This window comes from Halyomorpha halys, unplaced genomic scaffold (genome assembly GCF_000696795.3).
Source record: "Halyomorpha halys isolate HHAL.00 unplaced genomic scaffold, Hhal_1.1 Scaffold1396.1, whole genome shotgun sequence".
NCBI classification, from domain to species: Eukaryota; Metazoa; Arthropoda; class Insecta; order Hemiptera; family Pentatomidae; genus Halyomorpha; species Halyomorpha halys.
In genome coordinates this window covers 4,112-27,210 of record NW_027110330.1, presented here as the reverse complement: position 1 = coordinate 27,210, position 23,099 = coordinate 4,112, and the positions used below count along the sequence as shown (strand labels likewise).

The 23,099-nt window shown below is 31.8% G+C and overlaps 1 protein-coding gene across 3 annotated transcripts in view; it reads right to left on the bottom strand.

Annotated features, from left to right (window-relative positions):
* kmr (kramer) overlaps window positions 1-21,779 on the bottom strand; it is a gene marked incomplete at its 5' end in the record, with an annotated part of 47,509 nt that extends 25,730 nt beyond the window's left edge. For all 3 annotated transcript variants that reach the window (XM_067048474.1, XM_067048475.1, XM_067048476.1), the window contains 6 exon segments: window positions 9,172-12,987; window positions 17,709-18,030; window positions 18,128-18,329; window positions 19,346-20,176; window positions 21,319-21,529; window positions 21,599-21,779. In XM_067048474.1, coding sequence (XP_066904575.1) covers window positions 9,172-12,987; window positions 17,709-18,030; window positions 18,128-18,329; window positions 19,346-20,176; window positions 21,319-21,529; window positions 21,599-21,779 — 5,563 coding nt within the window.
* Between the last annotated feature and the right edge of the window lie 1,320 nt (window positions 21,780-23,099).

Below are 23,099 nucleotides of genomic sequence, written 5' to 3'. Positions count from 1 at the left end.
TTTTTCCACCTATGATAGATATTGTCCATTGTTCAATGATAAAAATACAAACCCAATAAACTAAATCCTCTCACCATTTCATATGTACGTGCACTCTGCTGTTTTTCTTACAAAAACAAAACAGGTTTTTTAATTTTATGTTTGACGTATTCCGTAGATTGTACCGTAGGATGGAGTCAATTCGTGACAGTCCTACTGGCTTTTGGAGGGTCTGAAGGACAACCTCGATAGAGAAAATAATCCCAATATAAATATAAACATACTTCCTTATAATAAGTTTGTTAGGTGAATATTTAATAGTGTCAAATAAATATAGATGCTTATAAGCTAAAAACCCAATATCAGATTTCATGAGAATGTTTCGTTATTTTAAGAGAGCAAAGTGGTCCAGAAAATAAAAGAATGGAGTCCCGAAATACTTGAGTTCAAGTTCGAGTTAGATTACAGAAAGTAATTTAAGACTACTGGAGCACATCTCTATCAATTGGAAACCCGGAGTCTTCAATAGATTGAAGGAAACCCAGGTGGTTGAGAGGGATATTTCACGATATCATCATCAGTTGCACTTTTTTTTTCTTGTTTACTGACTCAAAACCCTTTGTTCATCAACGAACTTGATAGATAACCCACAGAAAAAGGAATTATTGATAGGATACAGCATACTACTTACATAAATAATCAGCCGAGGAATATTATGTCTTTTATATTTTTTTTTACTCATTTTTGTCGCTCGTGAGTGAAAATCATTATTTTTATTTATTTAATTCTGGAATAGTAATGAATAATAGAATTTAATAAATGATGTATGATCAAACGGGAGCAACAAGAGGAGGTAAATTTCCGTTTACAGAATCGTAAGTAACCATTCCGTTTTAGGTCCGTCTGTAGCCAAGGGAGTTAAAGCGCCAAATTTGCCTCGCTCATGACTGGAGTGCTGCCAGTTCGAATTCAGTTGTGCAACATGACGACCTCATAGTTTTTCCGCAACCACCATCCACTTTGTTACTCACCAGCCCCATTATCTTTCTCAAAATATTTCTTCTGAATTTCGCTAGAGATGATTTTAAAGCTTTAGCAAGCGTTCAGCACTCTAACGAATATGTGAGAACATGCCAGATATGGGTCTTATATATTCGTATATTGGTAGTCCTAAGGAGAGACTTGCTTCTTAGAAGCTTCTGGAGCCAGTTTCATTTGGCTGTCTTTGTCCAACGCTGAATCTTCGATTGCATTATATGGGCATCGTTAAATTATGTCTCTAGGTAAGTAAATTCCGCTATACGTCAAAATCGAAGTCTCCAATTTTTACTTTTCGTTCTTGGTACTCTCCTCTTATATGATTTCAGGATATACTTTTTATTTATTCTCATTTACCAGTAATCCAACTTTAGGAGATATTCTTTGAAAATTCAGATAGGCACTCTTCATGCTTGAAAATTGCGTCCATCAAAGTCCAGATCATTAGCAAGAAAATAGGTTCTTAATTCTCATAATCCATACAAACCTCTGAAATTTTATAAACTTGTCGCAACTTTGAAGAATTGTATCTCGAAAATTATTGGGTACAAAGAAAAATCTTTTATCATAAAATCGGTCCTTGGGGTTCAAAATAAAAACTCTGAAAATATCTTGTTTTTATTTTATTTTATTTTGAAAATTCTGTACTGATCCAAATGTCTGTTAAATAGAAAACTTTGATTTAAAATTAGCCATCTTTCACATACAACTGCTTCATGTAATACAAGTAAACTCCTATTTATTACGATGATTTTCCAGGACCTTCAGCTCAGACTAAGTTCCCACTCAGTCTATTAGTCTTGACTATATTATCTAGTACCTACTACCTGTATTATATAATACTTTTGAATTTGTAATTAATCGATATCTTTTCACGTTCTTTTCCAAATGAAAAAATGATGAAAGATGGACATTAAGTTAGTTTATCAGATCAAGCGGTTTTGGGGGTCAAAGAAACTGTCCAAAAGTTATTTCACGGTAATTTTATACCAGTAAATTAATTATATCAATGTTAAAAAAAAAAAACTGGATGGTGGTTGTGTATGTTGTCACAAATTCTTTTGTCCAAAAGAGAAGGTAAAAAACAGAACTGGACAGTGTATCTCTTATCTTTTTGGATTATTAACCATCTCATAAAGTCATGTTTTGAAATTTAATGTATTTAAATTTTATATTGTTTGTTAGAATCATATGGAGTGAAGGCACCAATTATTGACACTTGAGAGAAATTTTTTAAGGCTTTTCCTATAACTTTTTACACTAACATAACTTTATGGTTTAAAATTTTTGTACAGGTCTGATTTTGCTTATAATTTTGGCCAAAATATTATAAAAGTTTCTATTTTTTGCACAGAAAAGCCAAGGGGTTTAACCAATTATTGGCATGAAAAGACAAAACAAAAAACTATCGACTGTGAAAGAAACTAGCTACCGACACCATATTAACCATTAAAGGAATTAAAATTTGAATACAATTATTTTCTATTGGTACCAACTCCACATGATAGCTTTTAGGCTCCTTTAAACTTTTTAATCGTACATCAATGTCATAAATCGGCACGATAATGAAAATTATATACAATACTGGAAGTGTACTTTGCAACATTTTAATCGGTATTTAGGGAATAAGAAAATAGCAATTTGTTTTTTCTCATTCCCAAACACTAGAGGGTTACCTGCCATCCTTTCAACCGAAATTTTCAAAACTTAACGAAGATTCGTTCTGTTCATGCTCTATTTAGTTCCGGTGGTAATTTATGGACCTCTAACTAACTAAAAGGTCTCAGTAATGAATTTTCTTCTTCAGGAGATTAGGTCTGATTTATTTAGAACCTGTTATAAGAAGATGTTCACTAATTTCTTTACCCCGAAGCAGTCTTCTCCGTCCTCTTTCAAATTTAGAATAAAAGATTTCTATTTTCCAAGTTACCATTGATAATTCCCAGAAGAACGATTAAAGTTTCTTTATCTATGAACGTTTCTAAACTGACAACCAATGTAGGACTTTTTTGAGTCCAATGTACTCTAACAAGAATGTGAAGAAAGGGAATTCGTGGAGTTCTCCAATCCAATTAGTAACACCTCCGAGAATCTGTTATTGATATCCCTATCAACAATTGGATCATTTTATTATTTTCTGTTACTACTGAAAGAATAAATTCTAGAATCATATGAACGAAATAAAACTCAATTATTAACTCTGTGTAGTTTGAAATTGAGGAGACAATGTTGGGTAAGGATTATCATGATACGGGAAGGCTGACTGGATGTGCTGGGAAACCCCTTAGAATTATAGGAATGATTAATGTTAAACATCGAGATACTTACATTTGTACCAGTAGTTATGGTAACAAAGGGTTCCCCTATTGATTCGCCTATTAAAGGTTACAGCATTTGAAATGAACATACCAGGAGTAACAATAACGAAGGAGGAAAAATAAAGTGAAGGGTACCAACCCCAGGATAAAAAACTCATTGAGTAATTTCAAAAACTTTTTTCATGACTAACCCAAAATATTCAAAACTGCGGTGGCACAATTCCATCCTTAGGCAGGTAAAAGTTGACCCTGGTAAAACACAAATTGGTAAACAAGCGAAATAATGGTTAACAAGAGGAAAGCTTCAGTTCGGATTTGCAAAGATTTCAAAGTGACTAAATATCCTAACATCTTGCCTGATCATTCTACCGTTTTATGAATTAGCATCAAAACTTGTTGGAGATTCAGACACAGTTTTCTGCATAGATCGATAGGATGCCAATCTCCAGATAGTGGCGAATGAACATTTTCGAAAATACCTTACCATAGCCACTCACTTAGGGTACAATCGCTATATAAGGATACCATATGATATTGCGTTAGCACCAGGAAAATTCCAGATATTTATGGATAATTTGCTGTTTGGTTGGATGTCTTATTGGATGCTCCAGTGATCACCGAGAAAATGAAAAAATTCCAACTAAACTTACTAAGAGAAAAATGAAGGAAATTGGGGCGGACAAATCTGTTTGTTTTTTTAAAAATCTTTTAGGTCATTTGATCAAAATGGAATTCACCAAACAGTTGAAAAATTCATGCTATTCGGAATTATCTCAGGTCATTAGGGACGAATCATGAGGGTGCGTCCACGCTAATTGAAAAAGAAAAAATCAATTTATAGAATAATTTTATATTACATACTACACATTTTTACCATAAACTTCCCGATATTTTAAAATGTTTTTTTACCGATTGCAAAATTAAAACCTAAAGTGTTCAAATGCCACTTGAGACCGGACAATTTTCTCAGCAGTTTCTCCGGACAGATACCGTTGACATTTGTTTAGATTTCATGTTTCATGTGTATTTCAGGATTTCCGTCTTGAATGCATTTAACTGCAAAACATTGCGAGGTTAGTTCAATATAGAGTCTTTTTTTCTTTTATTTCTTTATATTTTTTTTTTTTGCGCTTCTAAGACAATTTATAGGTTCACTCATAAAACAGACTAAAAACGTAGAAGACAAGATATTTCTTGATGATAAATTATTTCGTGAGTTTGATTCCCCAGTTACATTCTATTTGCAGATCCCTTCATTCTTTAATATATATAAAAAAGAAAATGGACTAAGACTGAATCATGTTTTCTCCAACAGGAGGCCCCAAGGGCCCAAGAGAGAACAAAAGTTATTCAACTACGATTTTGATGAAAACTCTATACAGTTTATATTAACGTTTATTATATACAATAATAAACGTTATAAACTACTCTTAGTACACTTATGTGGCATAACGTCCATGGTTGAGATAAAAAAGCGGTTGTAACAAACCTCTAATCAAAGATGAAGGACCAGAAAACAATTTTTTAATACTTAAGTTGATTTGGGGCGTAAGAGTGGAGTGAAACATAAGTAATGAGAATACAATAGAAAATGATGAAAAACAAAATGAAATGAAGAAAATAGAATGAATTGAGTGAATTACATTTAGTACTCACAAATACATTGCTGGTTTTACCAATTTGGTTCAAAATATGTAAAATAAACTTATTATTATTTTATGGGCAACAAACAATGGAGGCCTAAGTCCTCGCGCGATGTATTTCCTAATACATCGCGCGTTTCTTGACCTGTTTTTTTTTTTTCGCAGAGTGGGTTCCTCACTCCCACGCCTATTTTTTGTGAGTGCCATCCATTGGCTAACGGGCCTCACAAATGCCCGGGGGGGGGAGGTTGTTAGTGAGTTTTGCATTATTTTGTGCATGAAAAAAGCCGGGTTCGATCGACAACCTGTGGGTTGGTACACTGGCGCGTAACCACGCAGCTCCAAAATAAACTGTTAGGATAATTAAATGAAAAGAGAATAACTGAAACTGACTTAGACTTGTGTGTAAATTCTGAAGTTTGTAACTCTTCAGATACGGGCTTAAAGTTGAATTAAAAACAATGATGTACAATAAAAAACTGCACATTAACTTAGTATAGAACGTAAAACGAGTAAGCCGCTAAGAGGCGTGGTGAAGATCGCACTTGCTTTCTAAACCAAACTTGATCCGGGGGCGGCTAATACAGAACAGACTTAAAAACTGAACAGTACAATAACTTAGTTGTCATGATTGTGAAAATAAGTAAGCCGAGTAGGACCTCACCCTCAAGGAGGATTTCGCTAAGTACGAAGTGAAGAGGAGTTAGTATCGGAGGGACTCTGAGAGAGGATTGGCGAGACCCCGAACTTATGAAAGAAAAAGCTGCGGGAGCATTCTATTGAAGAATGGAATGACCGTTGGCTGGGGAGCCAGACGGGTGCCATTCTGAGGGAGTTCTTCCCTACCGTCCATTCAAGACTGAGAGCGGGGTGGGTCCTTCCAGATTATTGGGTCTCGCAGGTCCTGACATAAAATGGTAGGTTCCGGGAAAAGCTACAAAGCTTTGAGAAGAAATCGACCCGCCGGTTCCCTACTCGTGGAGCCCCTGAAACTGCAGTGTGTAGTGTTGGATTGCCCGCCATGGAAGAACATCGGGCCAGGTTGTTGAGGAAAACAGGCATATTTGCCCTCGGTGAGTCGGACTTCCCTCGTTTGATGGAGAAGGAGAATTATCCCTTCTTTAGGAAATTCATCTACGAGTGGAAGGAGGTGGTCGGCCCGACGCACTTTACATTATGAAAGTCTGGAACACCCGCGATCGGTGAGTCACCAATACGAGAAGATGAAGGAGAAGAAGCAGACGCAGACTGAGACCAGGAGGACTGGACTAGGCTGCGTGCTGGAGGAGACACCCGGATGGATGCAGGTGGATAAGATACAACCCCATCTAAAAGGCGCTCACTTGAGCGCTGGGCTGCACCACGGTTCAAATAAAAATGTACCCCAATAAATAAAATAAACCTACCTCAGTAGTAAAATAAAATTGATCTTTATTGTTAGCAGGTATATGCGTAATACCCTAGCGCACTACCCCACTGCTGCCTAATCCCGTATGCCAGAAATGGCGAGGAAGGGGAGGGGTGGGAGGCGAAATAGAGTTACTTAAATTCGCAGCGATGAGGAAAAGTGGCTTCAGATTATTAGAGAATTGTAGTGTCTAAACTGTAATATATGGCCTAGTAAAAGGACATCGAAGAAATCTGAAGAAATTATTATAATTACCATTATTATTAATTATTATATTACAGTATAAATTCTCTCTGTTAAGTGAAGATCCAGTTTTAAATTATTAAGTACTCGCAATAACTTAATAAATGCCTCTTCACCAAAATATACTAGCTGCGTTAAGAATAAATCTGAATCGTGAATTCTGTACGGGAAAAAAATATTTTAAATTCTAAAATAGCGTCCTAGACATCCTAATAAGCCAACCCTAAGGAAAAAAAACCCTGAAAATTTGGCCTCATTATAAGTGAACAAAAAACAAAACAATAATATGATAATTTATGGTAATAGAAATCATGACATGTTCCTCAACATTGGCCTTTCAAGTTCCAGAAAGTAGAGTCCTATATATATTTGGGGTCTGAAGTAAACTCAGAGTAAGCTCAAGAACTCGTGAAAGCTGATTTATTCACTCCAGTACTCAAATTCACCTACACTTGATTTGGTACGTCCAGTGTTCACCCATGGGTCAAAAACATGGACAACAACCAAGTACGAAGAAAATAGACCTTAACTACTAAAAGAGCAGGAAGTCGTACCGGAGTTAAATGCTGCTTTCCAGGCACAAAGGTAGCAGATGCACCAGTGTGAGCTAGTAATATTATAATATCTCATGCGCAGCAGAAGGTTTGACAAGTGGACATGAAAGAGACATGAGTTTTCTTTATTTAGTTGAAAAAATAAAATAAATTAATAGCACTTTTTCTTTTTTAATATTTCGAGAAAGTAGCATTCGCTCACGGCAATCCTGGCACCCAGTAGGGAACCACTGCACTAAAGAGATTCTTACAATTTAGAAAAATATCTTGGTCGGTGGGACCAGCCAGGCAAATGAAAAAATTACTTCATGAGTTACATGAGAAATTTTCACATGGAAATTCCTACATAGACGGTACAATCATTGGCGGGTTTCACTGGGAATGTTTGAGGGAGTTATGATATTTAACATTTTTGGGGTTCTTATTAAGAATAACAACCACTTTGAATTATATTAGGAACTATATATAAATATAGTTATATTATATAGGAATTATATATAACTATATAAAAAGGAATTATTTTTTCCCTTGAATAAATTCTAATAAACATTATAATACTATTATTTACTTATTTATTTAAATACTAGTATTTAAATTACCTACGATTGTGATCATAACATTTTTTTTTGTTTTGCTGCCTTGTTTTGAAGTGAGCATGAGTCTAAATTATGATGCTCATTGAACAGAACTAACTGCATTCAAAACTGAGCGACAAAAAAAAAAATCATTATTAAAAAGGCTCAGGATCGAGGATTTACTTAATAGCCGCATACTTAAAAATTTATTTCTTGTTTTGTTCTTATAACTAAAGATATTTTTAAATTTATTTTTACCAATTATAGAGATGTATATTTTATTATATATACATATAGTATATAATGTACACAATTTGAGAAAATATTTCTGGTTAATAGATAGACATGTTAATGGGCTGGGTAGACGATCTGCAGGTGATAAAAATAGAATGGCTAAGATGTTGCTAGAATGGAGATATGCAGATACCAGAGCGATTGGAATGCGAATACATAAGAAGGGTTCCTACTTAAAATAATGAAGTTGACCAAGGTCAAAAATACATAATGGAAAATCAAGGTGAGTTACTAGTTTTTGCCTTCAAAAAATAGTAATAATAAAATAAGTAAGTACTTACTGTAACCCTTGTGTATGAATCTAATTGGTAGATTCATTAATAACAGTTAATTTTTTGTATTAAGACAACATAAATGAATAATATTTATACATAAAAACTGATGAAAAAAAAATTCAAACAGTTTGGAAGCATTAAGAAATTGTTCTCAATTATCAAAAATAATTCACTCCTAGAAAAATTAGTATATAATAAATTAGTATAACTATTATTCATTCCATGCAGGACAGGGCAACTGCTTATTAGTTATTGCAGTTTCAAATTTCTACTTAATCCAATTGAATCTATGTGATTGATTTATATAGCTTATTCCATAACTAACATTTATATATTATGTGACAAATGATAGAATACAATTTTAAAAATACAAACTAAATAGACTCATGCTAAATAAATTTATAAGAAAAGAGTTGAATCTAGATTTTAAAAGCTTAAAGAAAGTTTTCTAATGCATGCACAATGCAATCACAGGTTAAAACATTTATTTAAAGATTCAAACAATAATTTAGATAAATTTATGCCCACAATAAATTAATCACATTGTATAAATAACTTCCACAAACACTTAAAAAAGTAATCTCCAATTTCATAACTTAAGAAAAATTCTTACAGTCAATTTATATCACGACTAATTTAATAAGCAATTTTTGTAATAGATTCATAGCATAAGAATTTTATCCAAAATTTTGGGAAGAACCTTCCCAGTATTCATTTGGATTGAAGGTTATTGAAAACGATTTAATTAGTAACCAACACCATAGTAATCCAAGCCATTCAAGTGATTTACCAATCATTATTGAGAAAAGAACCGTACACCAAAGAAATGTAAAGAAAATCTAACCTGATAAGGACGAAGATGTAAAGAGTGAGTTTCTTTCTGTGATTGGCTTAATCACAGCTCTATTTGAACTGAGCATTGCTGGAGCGCTTGACATTAGATCCCACTGTCTTAATTTTTCTCTATCAATTTCGAATGAACTATTTGTTCCATCTCCAACCTCTCTAATTTTCACAGTTTCAGAATTATTATTTATTTGATTATCATCCAAAGTGATTTTCCTTTTTAATTCATGTTTTCTAAAACTACTTTGGGTCATATCAGGTTTAGTTTTTGAGTCAGTTTTTAAAAAATCAATATTAATAATAGTAGGGCTATCTTTGGCTAGTGGGTAACTATTTTCATCAAAATTAGTAGGAATATTTAAGTTACCACAGGTTTCTTCAGTATCAATATGAGAGGGTATCATTGAAGATTGTGGACCATCTTTCCTATCCAAGTCTTCTAATGAACGTGTGTGCCTAATACTGACCTTTCTCAAACTTTCTCTCCATAAAGAATCTTCTTCCCATATATCTGGTGTATTAGAAGATTTACTACGCAACCTGTTAACATTTTCTCTGCATTTCCAATTATTCCTTAAGCAATTCTTATGTGATTGGGTTTTTATCAGTCTGACAATAGAATTTTTTTGAAAAAGATGATTTTCTTGGTTTTTGATTGAACAATCGTGGTCATTTAAAAGCCCTTCCAATGATCTTGACCTGTGTGGTGTTATTACTTCACTAGTTTCTCTAGTTTGGAGCTCATGAAGAGTTTTGATATGATTAATATTACAAGTACTGTCAAAAGAATTAGGAGTTTTTGAACGGAATTGCATTTCTGCATGTTTGGTAGGTTCTTCTATGTTACTACTGTCATCTATCATGCAGTAACCATCTTTATAAACTTCATTAGTAGAATTTTTATTATTTATTAAACCACAGTCGCTTAATGAATGGTAACATACATTTTTTTCATTGGAACAGGTAGCTGTAACATTCTCATTAACATCATTTAAAGGTGGTTCTTTCCATTTACCTTTTTCATAATCACTAAAATGTTTTGTATCTATTTTAAGTAAGTCTGAATAGTAATAAGGAGCAGTATTATGTTCAGCGTTAGGATTGGAAAATGCATTCACAATGTTGAATGTAGAAGAATATTTGTCTTTACCTGCATCATCGAGTAAACTGCTGTCTTTTTCTAAAATTTTATTACAATCATGTATTTCAGAGTCTGGTCTTCTCAAATTTTCATATGGATTCATTAAAGAGAACTTTATTCCATCATTTTTTTGTGCTGATTCTGCGAAGTTACTGCTATACAAAAACTCAGTTTGATTTAATCTATTATCCTTGAACCTAAAATCATTTAAACTCTCACAATCAAAAATATCAATAGATATATCATCTCTACTGGTAGAAAAGAAATTATTATATTTTTTATCTTCATCTTTATAAATTTTTAAACTAAAAAGATTACTTGGTTCAATGCTTTCATTTTCTTCCCCATAAATACCTTTAATTTTTGCATTTTCTGAATCTTCTAGTATATCTACTTCTGGTGAGGGCATAATAAAATTAAAGTCTTGCAAACTATTTAGTATATCAGCTGACAAAGGGCGCCTCTTCAACCTCTGTTCTCTTTTTTCATAGTCAACAGATTCCTCTGAACTGGCTTCATACAGATTAGTATTTGAATTTCTGATGATTTTTTTGAGTTTATAAGATGATCTCAATTCTTTCATCGTTGGTTCATTGAAAATTTCATTCGAGTAATCATGTGTAGTTTCATTTTTTAATTGCACCGAATGAGCACTATCTTTATTGATTGTTGTAGAATCAATAGAGATATCTAAATCATCTAAGGGTGGTGAGCTTGCAGGTATCGGAGGGGGTGAAACAAGATCACTATCTGATGAATCTGGGTGTTCAGAATTAATAGCTATAATAGTCCTTTCTCCCAAACTGCCACCAAGGTAATACGATGCTGGTCTGAATGTGTCAGAGAGACTGAAACGAGGATGTCTTGGAGCATCCAATGAGTCCAAATCTTTTGATGCTTCATCATCAGCATCTGAGCTATCTGATCTTCCAGAGCCTTGATTTAATGATGGTGTTGTAGTATTTAATATATCTGGTAGTGATGGTCTTGAAGCCACTGTATTTTGATTGATATTTTCTTTTGAACTGTTTTGATTAAAATTGAGATTATCAATATTTTTCTCATTTATCATTGAAAATGATGTCTTATGATCTCTCTTCTCCTTTAATGTTGCCACCTCCATGTACACAGGCTCTTGTGATAGGGACGTGTTGTAAATAAATTCATATTGAACATCTTTGTTTTTTCCTATTTCACAATATCGTGGAGTTTCTGAAACTGTTGTATATGAACACTTATTAATCCCATTAGGGCTATTTTGATGAAAAGAATTAGACGTAAAACAAGAACTAGAAGGACCATTTTGAGTCATCTCTACATAAGGACTTTCTTCAGTGGAGCTGAGCAGGTTTTCTATAATTAATGTATGTGAAGCAGAATTACTTCTTGAATGGACTAGTTCATTTTTAGATGTTTTTTTTCTAGGTGTCATAGGCATATAATTTTCTTCTTGGATATCTGAATTAACATCTGTTGATGTTGAAAGATTTTTTTCATGACATATTTGAAAACATGTATTATTTTCTAAATCTTTCTTAATGATACCTAATTCAACTGCAGAAACATTGTTACTGTGGAGGGTGGTTTTATCTCGGCCATCTAAACTCGGGCTAGTTATTACCTGTGAATTCACTGATTCAAAATCAGAAGCAATGAAGCTTTTTTCATTAGCTAAGACAGCTGCAACTTCTTCATCACGTTCATCATCACTCGAAATAGCAGGTTTCTCCAAGTGTTCTCGGTGGAAAATATGTTTTTCTTCAACATCACTTGATGTATCATAAAGGAGGGCTTCGGAATCACTTTGGACTTGTCTTTTTTCAAAATTGTCATGAAATTTAACTGAACTAGAAACAGCTTCTTTTGATAATGATTTAGAGGTTTCTTTGCGGTAGCTCCTTAATGAATTTCCTTTATTTATTATTCCACTTTTACTGAATTTCTTTTGACTCTTATTACTTATTTTTTGCCATGGGCTGTTTTCTTTTTTATGATAAACATTATTGCTACTAAAATTATTGGATGAATCATTGTTTTTATCATTTTGAATGGTGTTTTCTGAGGACAATAACGGCATCATTGTAGCACTGTACAGATTTTCTTGAAGAACATTCTTGCTTTGAGAGGAACTAGGTTTCCTTAACCTACTTTTAAAATTACCATGAATTACATTGTTTGGAACAGGGGAATATTCATCATGCTCAGCAGTAATATAGTGATATGAAAACTCTTTTATTACTCTTGATTCATCCAATTTCATTCCCCATTCTTCATCTTTTTCAGTTTGAACAATACTCAGTTTAGTTCCCAATTGCTTTTTGTCTCCTTTTTTAATAAATTCTTCATTAACAAGTGAATTAGGAACAAATTTTTTTTTGTGGGCATCAATTTCATTAGTATTTGTATTATTATTTCTAGAATAATTGCAATCTTTATTAAAAATAATATACTTTGCTTTTATACTTGAACAACTTTTGTTTTCTGAATACTCATGACTGTCATTTATTTTGTTATTACTTGTAGTTTCCACTGTATCTGAATGTATGCTCATCCTTTTCATCTCATTGAGTAATGTATTATTTATTTCAGAATTTATCACTCTTTTTTCCAATGTATTATTATTTTTTAGATTTAAAGTCAGATTTTCTTGCTTTGATTCACTTTCTTCAAACCCTAGTAACAGAAAAACATTTTTGTTTTTGTATACTTTAATTTTGGAAACCTAACAAATAAAAATATTTATAAAAAAAAATTATTTCTATTTATTAAGGTATTTTATGTTTTTGTTTATGAAAAATGGGCTGTAAAATACATTTCTTTTAGTCATATTAATTTGCATATATTTATAGAGAAACATGTAATTAATTTGGAAATTTAGTAAATAGAAATCTAATCAAAAACATTTTAATAAAATTTTAGATAGATTCTAGTATGAATAATTATTAAATGCAATTCAGAGACAAAAAAAAAAGTTTATTATATACATACATACACACATACACATATATTACTTCTAAGCCATTAATTAAAGTTAACTAAATATATATTTTTCAAGTTGCTGAGAAACATTTCATCATTTCCCATTATTCAGTGTTCCTCATAAAACATATATGAACATAGAATCTGATGATAAAATGTATTAATAATATTTAGCCTCTTATGAATTTTTGGGTTGTCAACTGTTGATTTTTATTTCTAAAGTAATTAAATACTAAAAAAAAAATCTGAGGTTAATCATATTTTGGATTATATTCAATGGCACAGATTATCATGGCTTGTTACTTTGCAATCATTTGTTCCCATTAGACAGTTTCATTACTAGAGGTTTTTGAACTTTATTATTATCAGTAATTAAACCAGAACCAGAAACTATGCAATTTTAGCTTGACTTAATTACAAAATAATCCAATATAAATAATTTTTGGAAAGGTAGCGACAAATAAACAACACAATTCTGTGAATTAATGAAAAATTCCAAACTAGCTATCTTTTTGGGAGTTTTCTCTCCACAGAGTATTTCACTATATGCAAAAGAAAGAAGATCAACAGTCCATTATTTTACCGTTCTTTCAAAAAGAAATATCACTGGCAAGTCACTACCTCATCCACCACAATTTTTATTTGTCTTAAAAGCTTTATTGTAATCTAGACATTTTCAACTATCAGCCAACAGTTTTTAATTGTAGAAAATAATCTGAAGAAAATTTATAAAATAATATGATAATATAATATAATACAATAATTACAATTGTATAAACTTTATTCTATATGGAGCTAAAATTATTTGTAAATGTAGTTCCTATGATTTGTAAATGTAGTTCCTATTATTGGAAAATTTAGATTTTACTATTTTTAAATATGGTTCATATATCTTATAATATATTTGAATTACTTAGTTTATTTTGTTGGTTTATAATTTTTTTTTTTTTGCAATATAACTTGAATCCAAAAATTGATTTGTATTATATAAAAAAAATGTGTGTGTATATATATATATATATACACTCTATCATTATAATTATAATTTAGCATCATTGAAAGTAAAATGAGATCACTTCTCTTTGTGAAAAACACTATCTGAACCCACTCCTCTACCAGCACTACCTTTCTCAGTTTAAATAAGTTGAGAAATTAAAAATTAAAGAAAAGTAATAGTTAGTCTACATGGCTTTATTATTTATACAGCTTACAACAGTTTATAAAGTATTAAATAAAAAGCCAAAATGGATTTCCATTTCTTACGATATAGTTAGTAAATACATAGACATAAGGAGATCAGATCATTCTACCACTGTTTTGATAATAAATATTGCGTTGTTGTTTCACTAATTTTCCTTCAGGTTTCTTCTTTATCCTTAATACCTTTGGATGTGAACAAGGACTCCTTTAACCATCTCTGTCCTGTAATAATATAAGGCTAAGACCTTCAGTACTTGCTGATAGCAAATACTATCAGCTCAACTGCAGGCAAATACTCCACAAGCTGTAACTGTTCAGCAAGGATTTAAGACGAACACCCTTAAAACCTGTTTTCAACTGCATGATTGTGCTTCCATTTGGTGAAAATTTAAGACCTATACCCTTAAAACTCGCCAGTTATAAGTGGTTTGTAGATTGGGACCCTGCACCACGTCCGATTCTCTAGTCATATAATCTCCTGTCTCGCTAACCTAACCTTACTGAATGAGTATTGTCTGAGGCCTTTTGATGTTAAGAGTACCTAATCCCTTAAATTGGTGCCAGGACTGAGCACATAGCTCACTAAGTGTTTAAATGCAATTTTGAGTATAATAACCCCTTTAATTTATGTTTTACCAACATTTTCCCAGTTTGAAGTTGGTTCTCAACTTGGAGAGGAATGATACCCATCCTGCCACCCTTTAACAACATCCCTGAAGATGAGCATACACTACTAGTTAATTGCAAAGTATAGGGTAATTCAGAGAACAGGAACCGTCAATGAAAAATTGGGACTGAATGTAGTTCTCAGTAAAATTGATAAGAGAGACGAGAGCTTGCACAAATAATCCCAGAAGCAGAGTAATGACACATGAAAAAGCCTCTAAAGTAAAACAGGTCTAAGGCAAGGAGATATTTTCTCATCCATGCTGTTAAACATAGCTATAGATTTGAGAAGCAAAGCAACAAACCAGTTTGCAAAAAATGAAGATAAAATAAAATACATGATTCTAAATAAAACTAATCCGATTGACACAATCCTTGTTGTAGGAACTTTGTTCCTAAATGTTTGAATTCCTCATTTCTTTTAATATTTCAACAAATGATCAGTTTAAAATATAACAATAATTTTCTCCTTCCCATGATTACTGAAATCCCACATAATAACAAGAAAGCGGAAGCTAAGGGTCTAAAGTGACATGATAAAATTTGTTCTGTTCTTTGATCATGAAACTTGGTCATTGGCGGGAACACAAGAAAGAAGGATTCTCAGATTTGTAAGAAAAGTCTTCAAGATTATAACAGGAATAACCTGGAATCACAGCAAGAAAATATAAAAGAGGAAGGAAGAATAATAAGGAATTATTCAATGAAATATATCTATCAGCAACTCATGAAAGCTAGAAGGCAGAGATAGGTGGTACATATAGCCTAACTCAATCTTGAATACCAGTATTGAAAGAAACCATGTGGAAAACCTAACATTTTATGAAAAGACAAAATAAATTAAGATACCTTAAATAGTTCTCAGTGAAATTGCTATGATGGATGATAGGTTACACAAACAATCCCAAAAGCAGAGTAATAATACATGAAAAAGTTGTTTATATTCAATAGTTCCCAAGTTACAGTTTTTAAAAAACAGCAATTTATAACGAAATACCAAAAAATCAGTAGGCTAGTGAATATATTTTGAGAAAACGTATCTCAGGAACCATTAAATGTATTAATGGTCAGTCAGCACTCAAATTAAAGCTAGTTTAATGTAATATAAAGTGGTTTATAACATCTATCGTTGTAGAAGTAGTCGTTTTTATGATATATGACAAAATTGGTTTCTAGTTGTTCAGACATAATTTCATTTGTAAAATTCATATTCATGTGCAAATAAATATGGTTTCTGAAGTATAGATTTCCCAAAATTAATTCACTAACTAATGATTTTTCAGTACATTTTTTATGAAATGTTGCTTTCTAAAAATGTATATCTCTGGAACTATTGAACATAAATAGTTCTTTTAGGGCTCATATTTTACGAAATTATGCTTTATTAGGTTTTCTAAGATTGTTGTAAGTTTTAAAGATATGGAGTTCTGAATGAAATTTTTTACAGTTTGAAACAACTACCATTTTGTGGGTAGTATGATATGACTGGCAGACTTTTTTCTTCATTGACAATGCAATAAAGATTCAAAAAAGTATTATCAAAGTTTTTATCAGATAATGTATATTGTTTTGCATGGGCTCTTGGACTATCCCTGTATGTGAAAAATCATCGGGTAGGGGGGAGAAGGCAAAAGTAAAAGTGAGTAACAAATAATAATAATAATAATAAAAACTAAATATCATCAACCAAATCTAGAAATTAAGACTACCTGAATACATTGATCTAAATACAAAGAACTATGTAAGTTGTTTGTTTGCTTGTTGTTGTTTAAAGGCGTAAAACCCTTTGGTCATCAACGCCTATGACATGCTATTATGATGAAGCCACAAACACCACACATTCACACACGCAACCCCCTCTCCCCTTCCCACACACACACCCACTATGTGAGTTTAAAAACAATTAAAGAATGGACATGACGTAAACTGTTGTAAGAAAAGATTTGATCGCATGAATTAAGCTGTAACTTGAATTTTTCTTGTGTTTCTGAAGTGTTGGAACGCATGAACGCAATAACTAGTGCTGGAACAAAAAACTCAAAAGGAATGTACCAACACTACGAAAATGTCTTATTAGAGGTGGCATAACAAGCAGCAATGCAAAAACAGGTTAGACAAAGCCTCTTTAATAATGTAATTAATAGCAGAACAGAGAGTTCCAATATTTATTTTTTTCTTTAAATTTTAATGTAAGCAAAAATAGTTATTAATAAATATTTAGGAGTTATAAAAAGGCTGAGAGCTAAGAGACATATTTCTCATAGATTGCTAATAACTTCATAAAATGTTTATTTTCAATTTTGGACATGCCATCTACTCTCTATTTTAAATTTCAACAGTGTCAAATATGAAATGCTTAGAAGGTTATTTTAGGGACAAGTGGTTAGCGCCCACTTTCTCAAAATATTGCCTAGCCCTCCTAAAAACCTGTTAAATTAGGAGAATAACAAAATTATTAATTAATATATACTTTAAAACCCATTGTTAGTAATGAGTTAGAAACTACTTTGGTGCAACTCAAAATGAACATATCATTAACAAAAAATTACCATGATGATCAGGAGAGTAGTCACATAAGCTCAATGGAGAAGCTGCTGCCAAATGATCCTCTTCAATTTGTAAACTAATGTCTTTCAATAATGCATTGGGTTCCCCATCACAGAAAGGTAATAAATCACTGGTGGCAACAGCATGCAATTCACAATTTTCGTTCCTACTATCATTGCTTGATAAACTGCTACTGTTCTTTTTCTTCTGTGAGATGTAACTACCATGCTGATCGGTGGTTATTTTGTCAGCATTTTTTCTCTGTAAAGGGGATTGACTCATTCTTTCTTTCCATAGCAAAAGACGTTCCAATGGCTTATCCCTCTAAAATTTAATTATAAACACCTGAATATACCTCTCTTTAAATTCTTTTTTGATTTACCTAAAAGTAACTTTATTTATATAACCAGTTGATACATACCATGTGGTGTTTATTAATGGGAGACAAACTTGATACAGGATTTTCAGAGTCCCTACTTGATCCTGGTGTCTCATGAGCTTTATGATCACTTGTCTGCAGTTTGAACTCATTTGTAGGCATGACTGGGCTCATTGCTCTAAATAAACGAGCACTTGCTGATCGAAAAAAGGTTTTTTCATTGTTATCCAATGTATGTTGTGATCTGTTGAAAGAAGAAAGATGTAAATGATAAATTTTAAATTAATAAAATTTATAGCATTGATTTGCAAAAATTAATGTACTCAAATTAAATAGAATTTTTATATTTTAAAAGTAATTACTCTATCATTGAAGCATACATGATTCAGAACATTATGAGTATAAGGTGAAAAAAGTGTTCACACCCAGAAATAACACATTCCAAATTAATAACTATTAATTAGGAATATGTTCATTGTAATTTAAAAGCCAAGATGCAATAGCACCATACCCTCGAGAGATGCATGGAGAAACCAGTCACATCAGGGACTTCCGGAATAAAATAAAAGATACACAAGTAAAAAAGGGTTAAGTTTTGATTTATCAGTAAACACAAGAGGAATCAGTGAGGTGAGGAATTCTTCAAAAGTTAATGTAGTGGTAAAATAGTGATTATAAAATGCTTGAGGATTATCTCCATCTAAAACAGCCATGAAGCTGTTATTACAGTTAGGTTAAAAAGAAAATTATAACTTATAAGAAAGAATATAACTTAGTAAGATAACTAATATTATTTTTAGTGCTGTGTGTAGATATTGACAGTATACTTTACTATAGCCTCATTGTCTTAGGTGTCAAGTAGGTAACTTTAGTGTTTACAAAGAGAACTGAAAAGAACTGACAGATCACTGTATAAATTAGAGGCAAAATTGAAGACTGGCAGATTAGAAATTCTGCTACCTGAAGGTATAATGATTAAACTGTGAACACTGACCACAGAACTCTTGCACAAACGTCAACTGAGTACAGCTAAACAGTACGTTGAACAGTTAAAGAGGATCCTTGAAGAAAAAATATTTTATTATTTTGTACTATTAAAATATTGAGGCTTATAAACTGAAGGTTATGGTTTATTTGTTCGGGGCTGTGCACCTTTCATTTTTGTTTTACCTTAACCCAATTTTCTCCAATTTTTAGAGTATTTAATATGCTTAGTCCATAAATATATTAAGTAGAAATAGATAAACAATTGTTTCAAACCTGTATAGGGAACCAGAAGATTTTTCCGACTTCATCACAACCTCATGTTTTATTCCAGGTGATTCAGATGTATATGTTGTAGTTTTAGGAACAAAACTTTTATTTACAAGAAGTGTTTCGGTTCTTAATGGTGATGAAGCTTTTGAAAGTGGTTTCACATACATAGAAGACTGTCTCATTTTTCTAGCATATTCTTCTGCTGACCAATGAGTCCCTTCTTCTTCATTGGCATTGATAGCACTTAAACTAGATTTTGGTCTGTAAGGTATAGATGGTTTTTCAACAATATCTGAACCAACTGCACTAGAACCATTTTTACTATGGTATTCTAAAAAATCAACACTATGAGGCCTGGAGTGACTATTTATAGAAGAATGTTTTGGTGTATATGATATGATTTGTTCTTTAGAAAAATTAGAAAGCATATTTTGTTCATCTTGAATATATAAATTGTTAAGATTCACAGGCTTGGTTACAGGATGAACAAAACTTGCCCTTCCATAAATATCAGGAGTTCTTCTTTCATAATTTGCATGCTGGGGTTGCATTGTGAAATTTTGAGGTCCTGATAAGCTAGGTTGGATATGGTATGGTTGACCTTGATAAGTGTGGTAGTTGTCATCTCTGATTTGAATTTCAATTGAACATTCAGGAGATGAAGACTCATTAAGCCGTTTAGGCTTAGGTGGAGCATTTACATAAACAGGTTGAGCTTCTGATGTTTTCTGATTTCCCGAAAGCAAATCATTATTTGTTGTGGATTGAGATTCATCAAAAATTTTGCTGGATTGATGAAATATTCTCATGTCTGATGATTTTTTTCGATCATCACTATAAAAAAAAAAAAATAATAATAAATAAAGTGAAGAATGATCAAAAAGGGGTTAATGAAAAGATAGAAATCAGCATAAATATATATATAGTTAAAACTAAATATGTACACAAACCGATACAAAAAAACAAAAAACAAACATGAAAATAGGGTTTAAAACTGTTTCTTGACCAATGATTACGGAAAGAGGTGATCTGGCAAGGATCAAGCTTTACTACCAGTTTTACTCCTACTTCATAGAGGCCGGGTATGCCCCAGAAGGTTCTCCTGGTACTAGAATTAATTTATGACTGGTTGAACATAAAATCAATTTTCTGCTACAGCTGGGTTCAGGAATAAGAGGTTTTAAGTTTAATCCATTGAACTACCCCATTCCCATAAATGTATAAAACATATTTAATTTAAGAATTAAACATTAAAATTATAAAATTATAATGAAAAAACAGAATATAAACATATATGAAGATTAAAATTTAAGAATCACTCTGTCACCTGTTTGTTTTTAAACTTTTTTTTGGAATGCTAAAATTCTGATGAAAACTTTTATTAGTATCAGTTAATTATATTATTACATTTCTTATTATTTTATCACTCATTTAAGTCATGTTGAAAACAGTATGGCACCAGATAATGTTAAACTTAATTTAATACATTTACTTATCATCAGAGGAAATCGAAATTTTTTTTTTTAAATCTGTAATAATTGTAATTAACTATTTTATAAATAGCTAATACCTGTGTTAAAACAAAAATATAATCTTATCTTTCTAAGATTACATATTTTTATAGAATTTAAAACAGGCACAAGCCCTATTACATGTGCTAAAAAGTCAATTAATTAGTGGATTCATATTTTAAAATATTAAAAAGAAATATAACAAAAAAATACAAACTTTTTTTTGTTAATAGAATAAAGTTCTGAATAAGTACTATGTTTTGTACCCAAATCAAAATTGAAATCTTTAGAAATAAAAATGATATAGGCAAGGTTATACTTGTATCTCAAATAGTTATTTCTATTATTGATGAAATTTTGACAGATAGATATTTAAACTTTTCTAACATATTAAGATTTAACCGTTTACCTAAATCTAAATCTGTTTGTGTCCACTTGTGTTAATTAGTAAAGTTAATATCAAACCTATAATTTCCTTCTAGAAGAGATGCACATTTTAAAGCTTTCATCCATTCTTCCATATGCAGTTGATTTTCAGCAGCAAAATAGAATGTTTTCATATTAGCATGCTCTGCTTTGAAACTAAACTTTTTATAACCTTTTTCTTCAGGATTACAAGCTGATATTTCATAAGATGCAAGAATTAGTGATCCAAGTAATTTCTCTTCGGACTGGTCTGTAATAAAGAAACTATAATTCAGACAAATATTATTTGTTTTTTAAGTGAATGGTATTATTTATTTACCTTTGTAATAAAACAAACAGTAATCAGAAAGAACACACCATCTCTTTTTCCAAAGCATTAATCCCTCACTTCCTCTTTTCAGTAGCCAACTCTGTAAAGTGACTGGCTGGTTTTGAGTTCTTTTTACGATAGGTGATTCAATTAATGAATGAGATCTTCTACTGGACGACTTTTGGGAGCTCTGAAAGGAATTTAAAAAAGGATAACATAAATGTAAAAAAAAAGTTTGATTAATATGAGGTTTGCTAAATAATGCAATTTAATTGAGATGAAGTCAAACTTGATAAAATGAAAACTTTTTTTTTTTTTATTATAGACTTGAAAATTTTTTTATTGTGCACAGTTATTATAGATTCCACATTTTCTGAAGATATTGATGCTTAAATCTGAAGATTTAATCAGAAACCTATATAGAACACTTAACCTAACAAAGAGAGGGTGAAATATTGATGAATTAAAGATATGGAAAAAAAAAGTAGTTATATATAATTACGTCTATCTCCTATGATTAATTTATAGAGTGGGGATATTTAATTGACATAAAGTAGAAGTATTTAGTTCCTATATTTAAGCAACGTGAGATACGGAGTAGAAATTATTATGAATCTGTAAAAAGTGACAGTTAAGTTAAAGCAGGTATAAAGCGCAATTGATGGTCCATGGTAGGTTTTAAGGTAGATGAGAAGAGAGGAGGTGAAGTCGGGCTGATAAACTTTTCATCCTCAAACCTCAATCACCTTCACCATATGTAGTAAGGTAAAGCGGGGAAACTACAATGATTCATTTTAGGATAATTCTCATACAAACTGTCATATTCCAGTTCTGAAATTTCTAAATGCTCGGTAAAACCTCCTTATCATTTTTTTCAACCCCTCGATTAGTATTTGATACGTCTCAAACGAAAGGAAATTTTAAGCTAGTTTATAAACGATTCAAATAAAAAAAAAAATTCTTGTAGAAAGTTGGAGGGAGTTACTGTCCGAAGTGCATTTAAAAGATTTTCACATAAGATTTTGAAGAAGAAAATCGATAAAAAAAAAAAACAGGGTAGCCTTAACTACTATTTCATAAATAAAAATTAATTTTTAAATTTAATTTAATTAGTTTTGTTGATATAGGAGAAAAAGTTCCAGAACATTATACACGGGAGTGACAGTTTGAATTGAAGAGTGAAGATTGGATCACCATTTATTCGTTCGTTGGATGTACATTCTCGGGAGAGCTAGTATTTGGAGAAGAGGTGGTGACAAAATTAAATAATAACCTGGATAAGTTGGTGAGCTCATGTCTCCTCAAACTGGAACAAAAGATCAACGTTGTCAACCAATACTTGTTCCCGGGCCTTGTTTACCCTCTCCAGACTGCTCCCCTTACAAAGATACGTACTGCGGTATTGGAGGGCATTGATACCAATATCCGCAGGAGTATCATTGGGCTCTCCGCTAACACCTCGTCGGCGATGCTGTACGCACCCAGGAGATATCGAGGACTGGGTCTGATC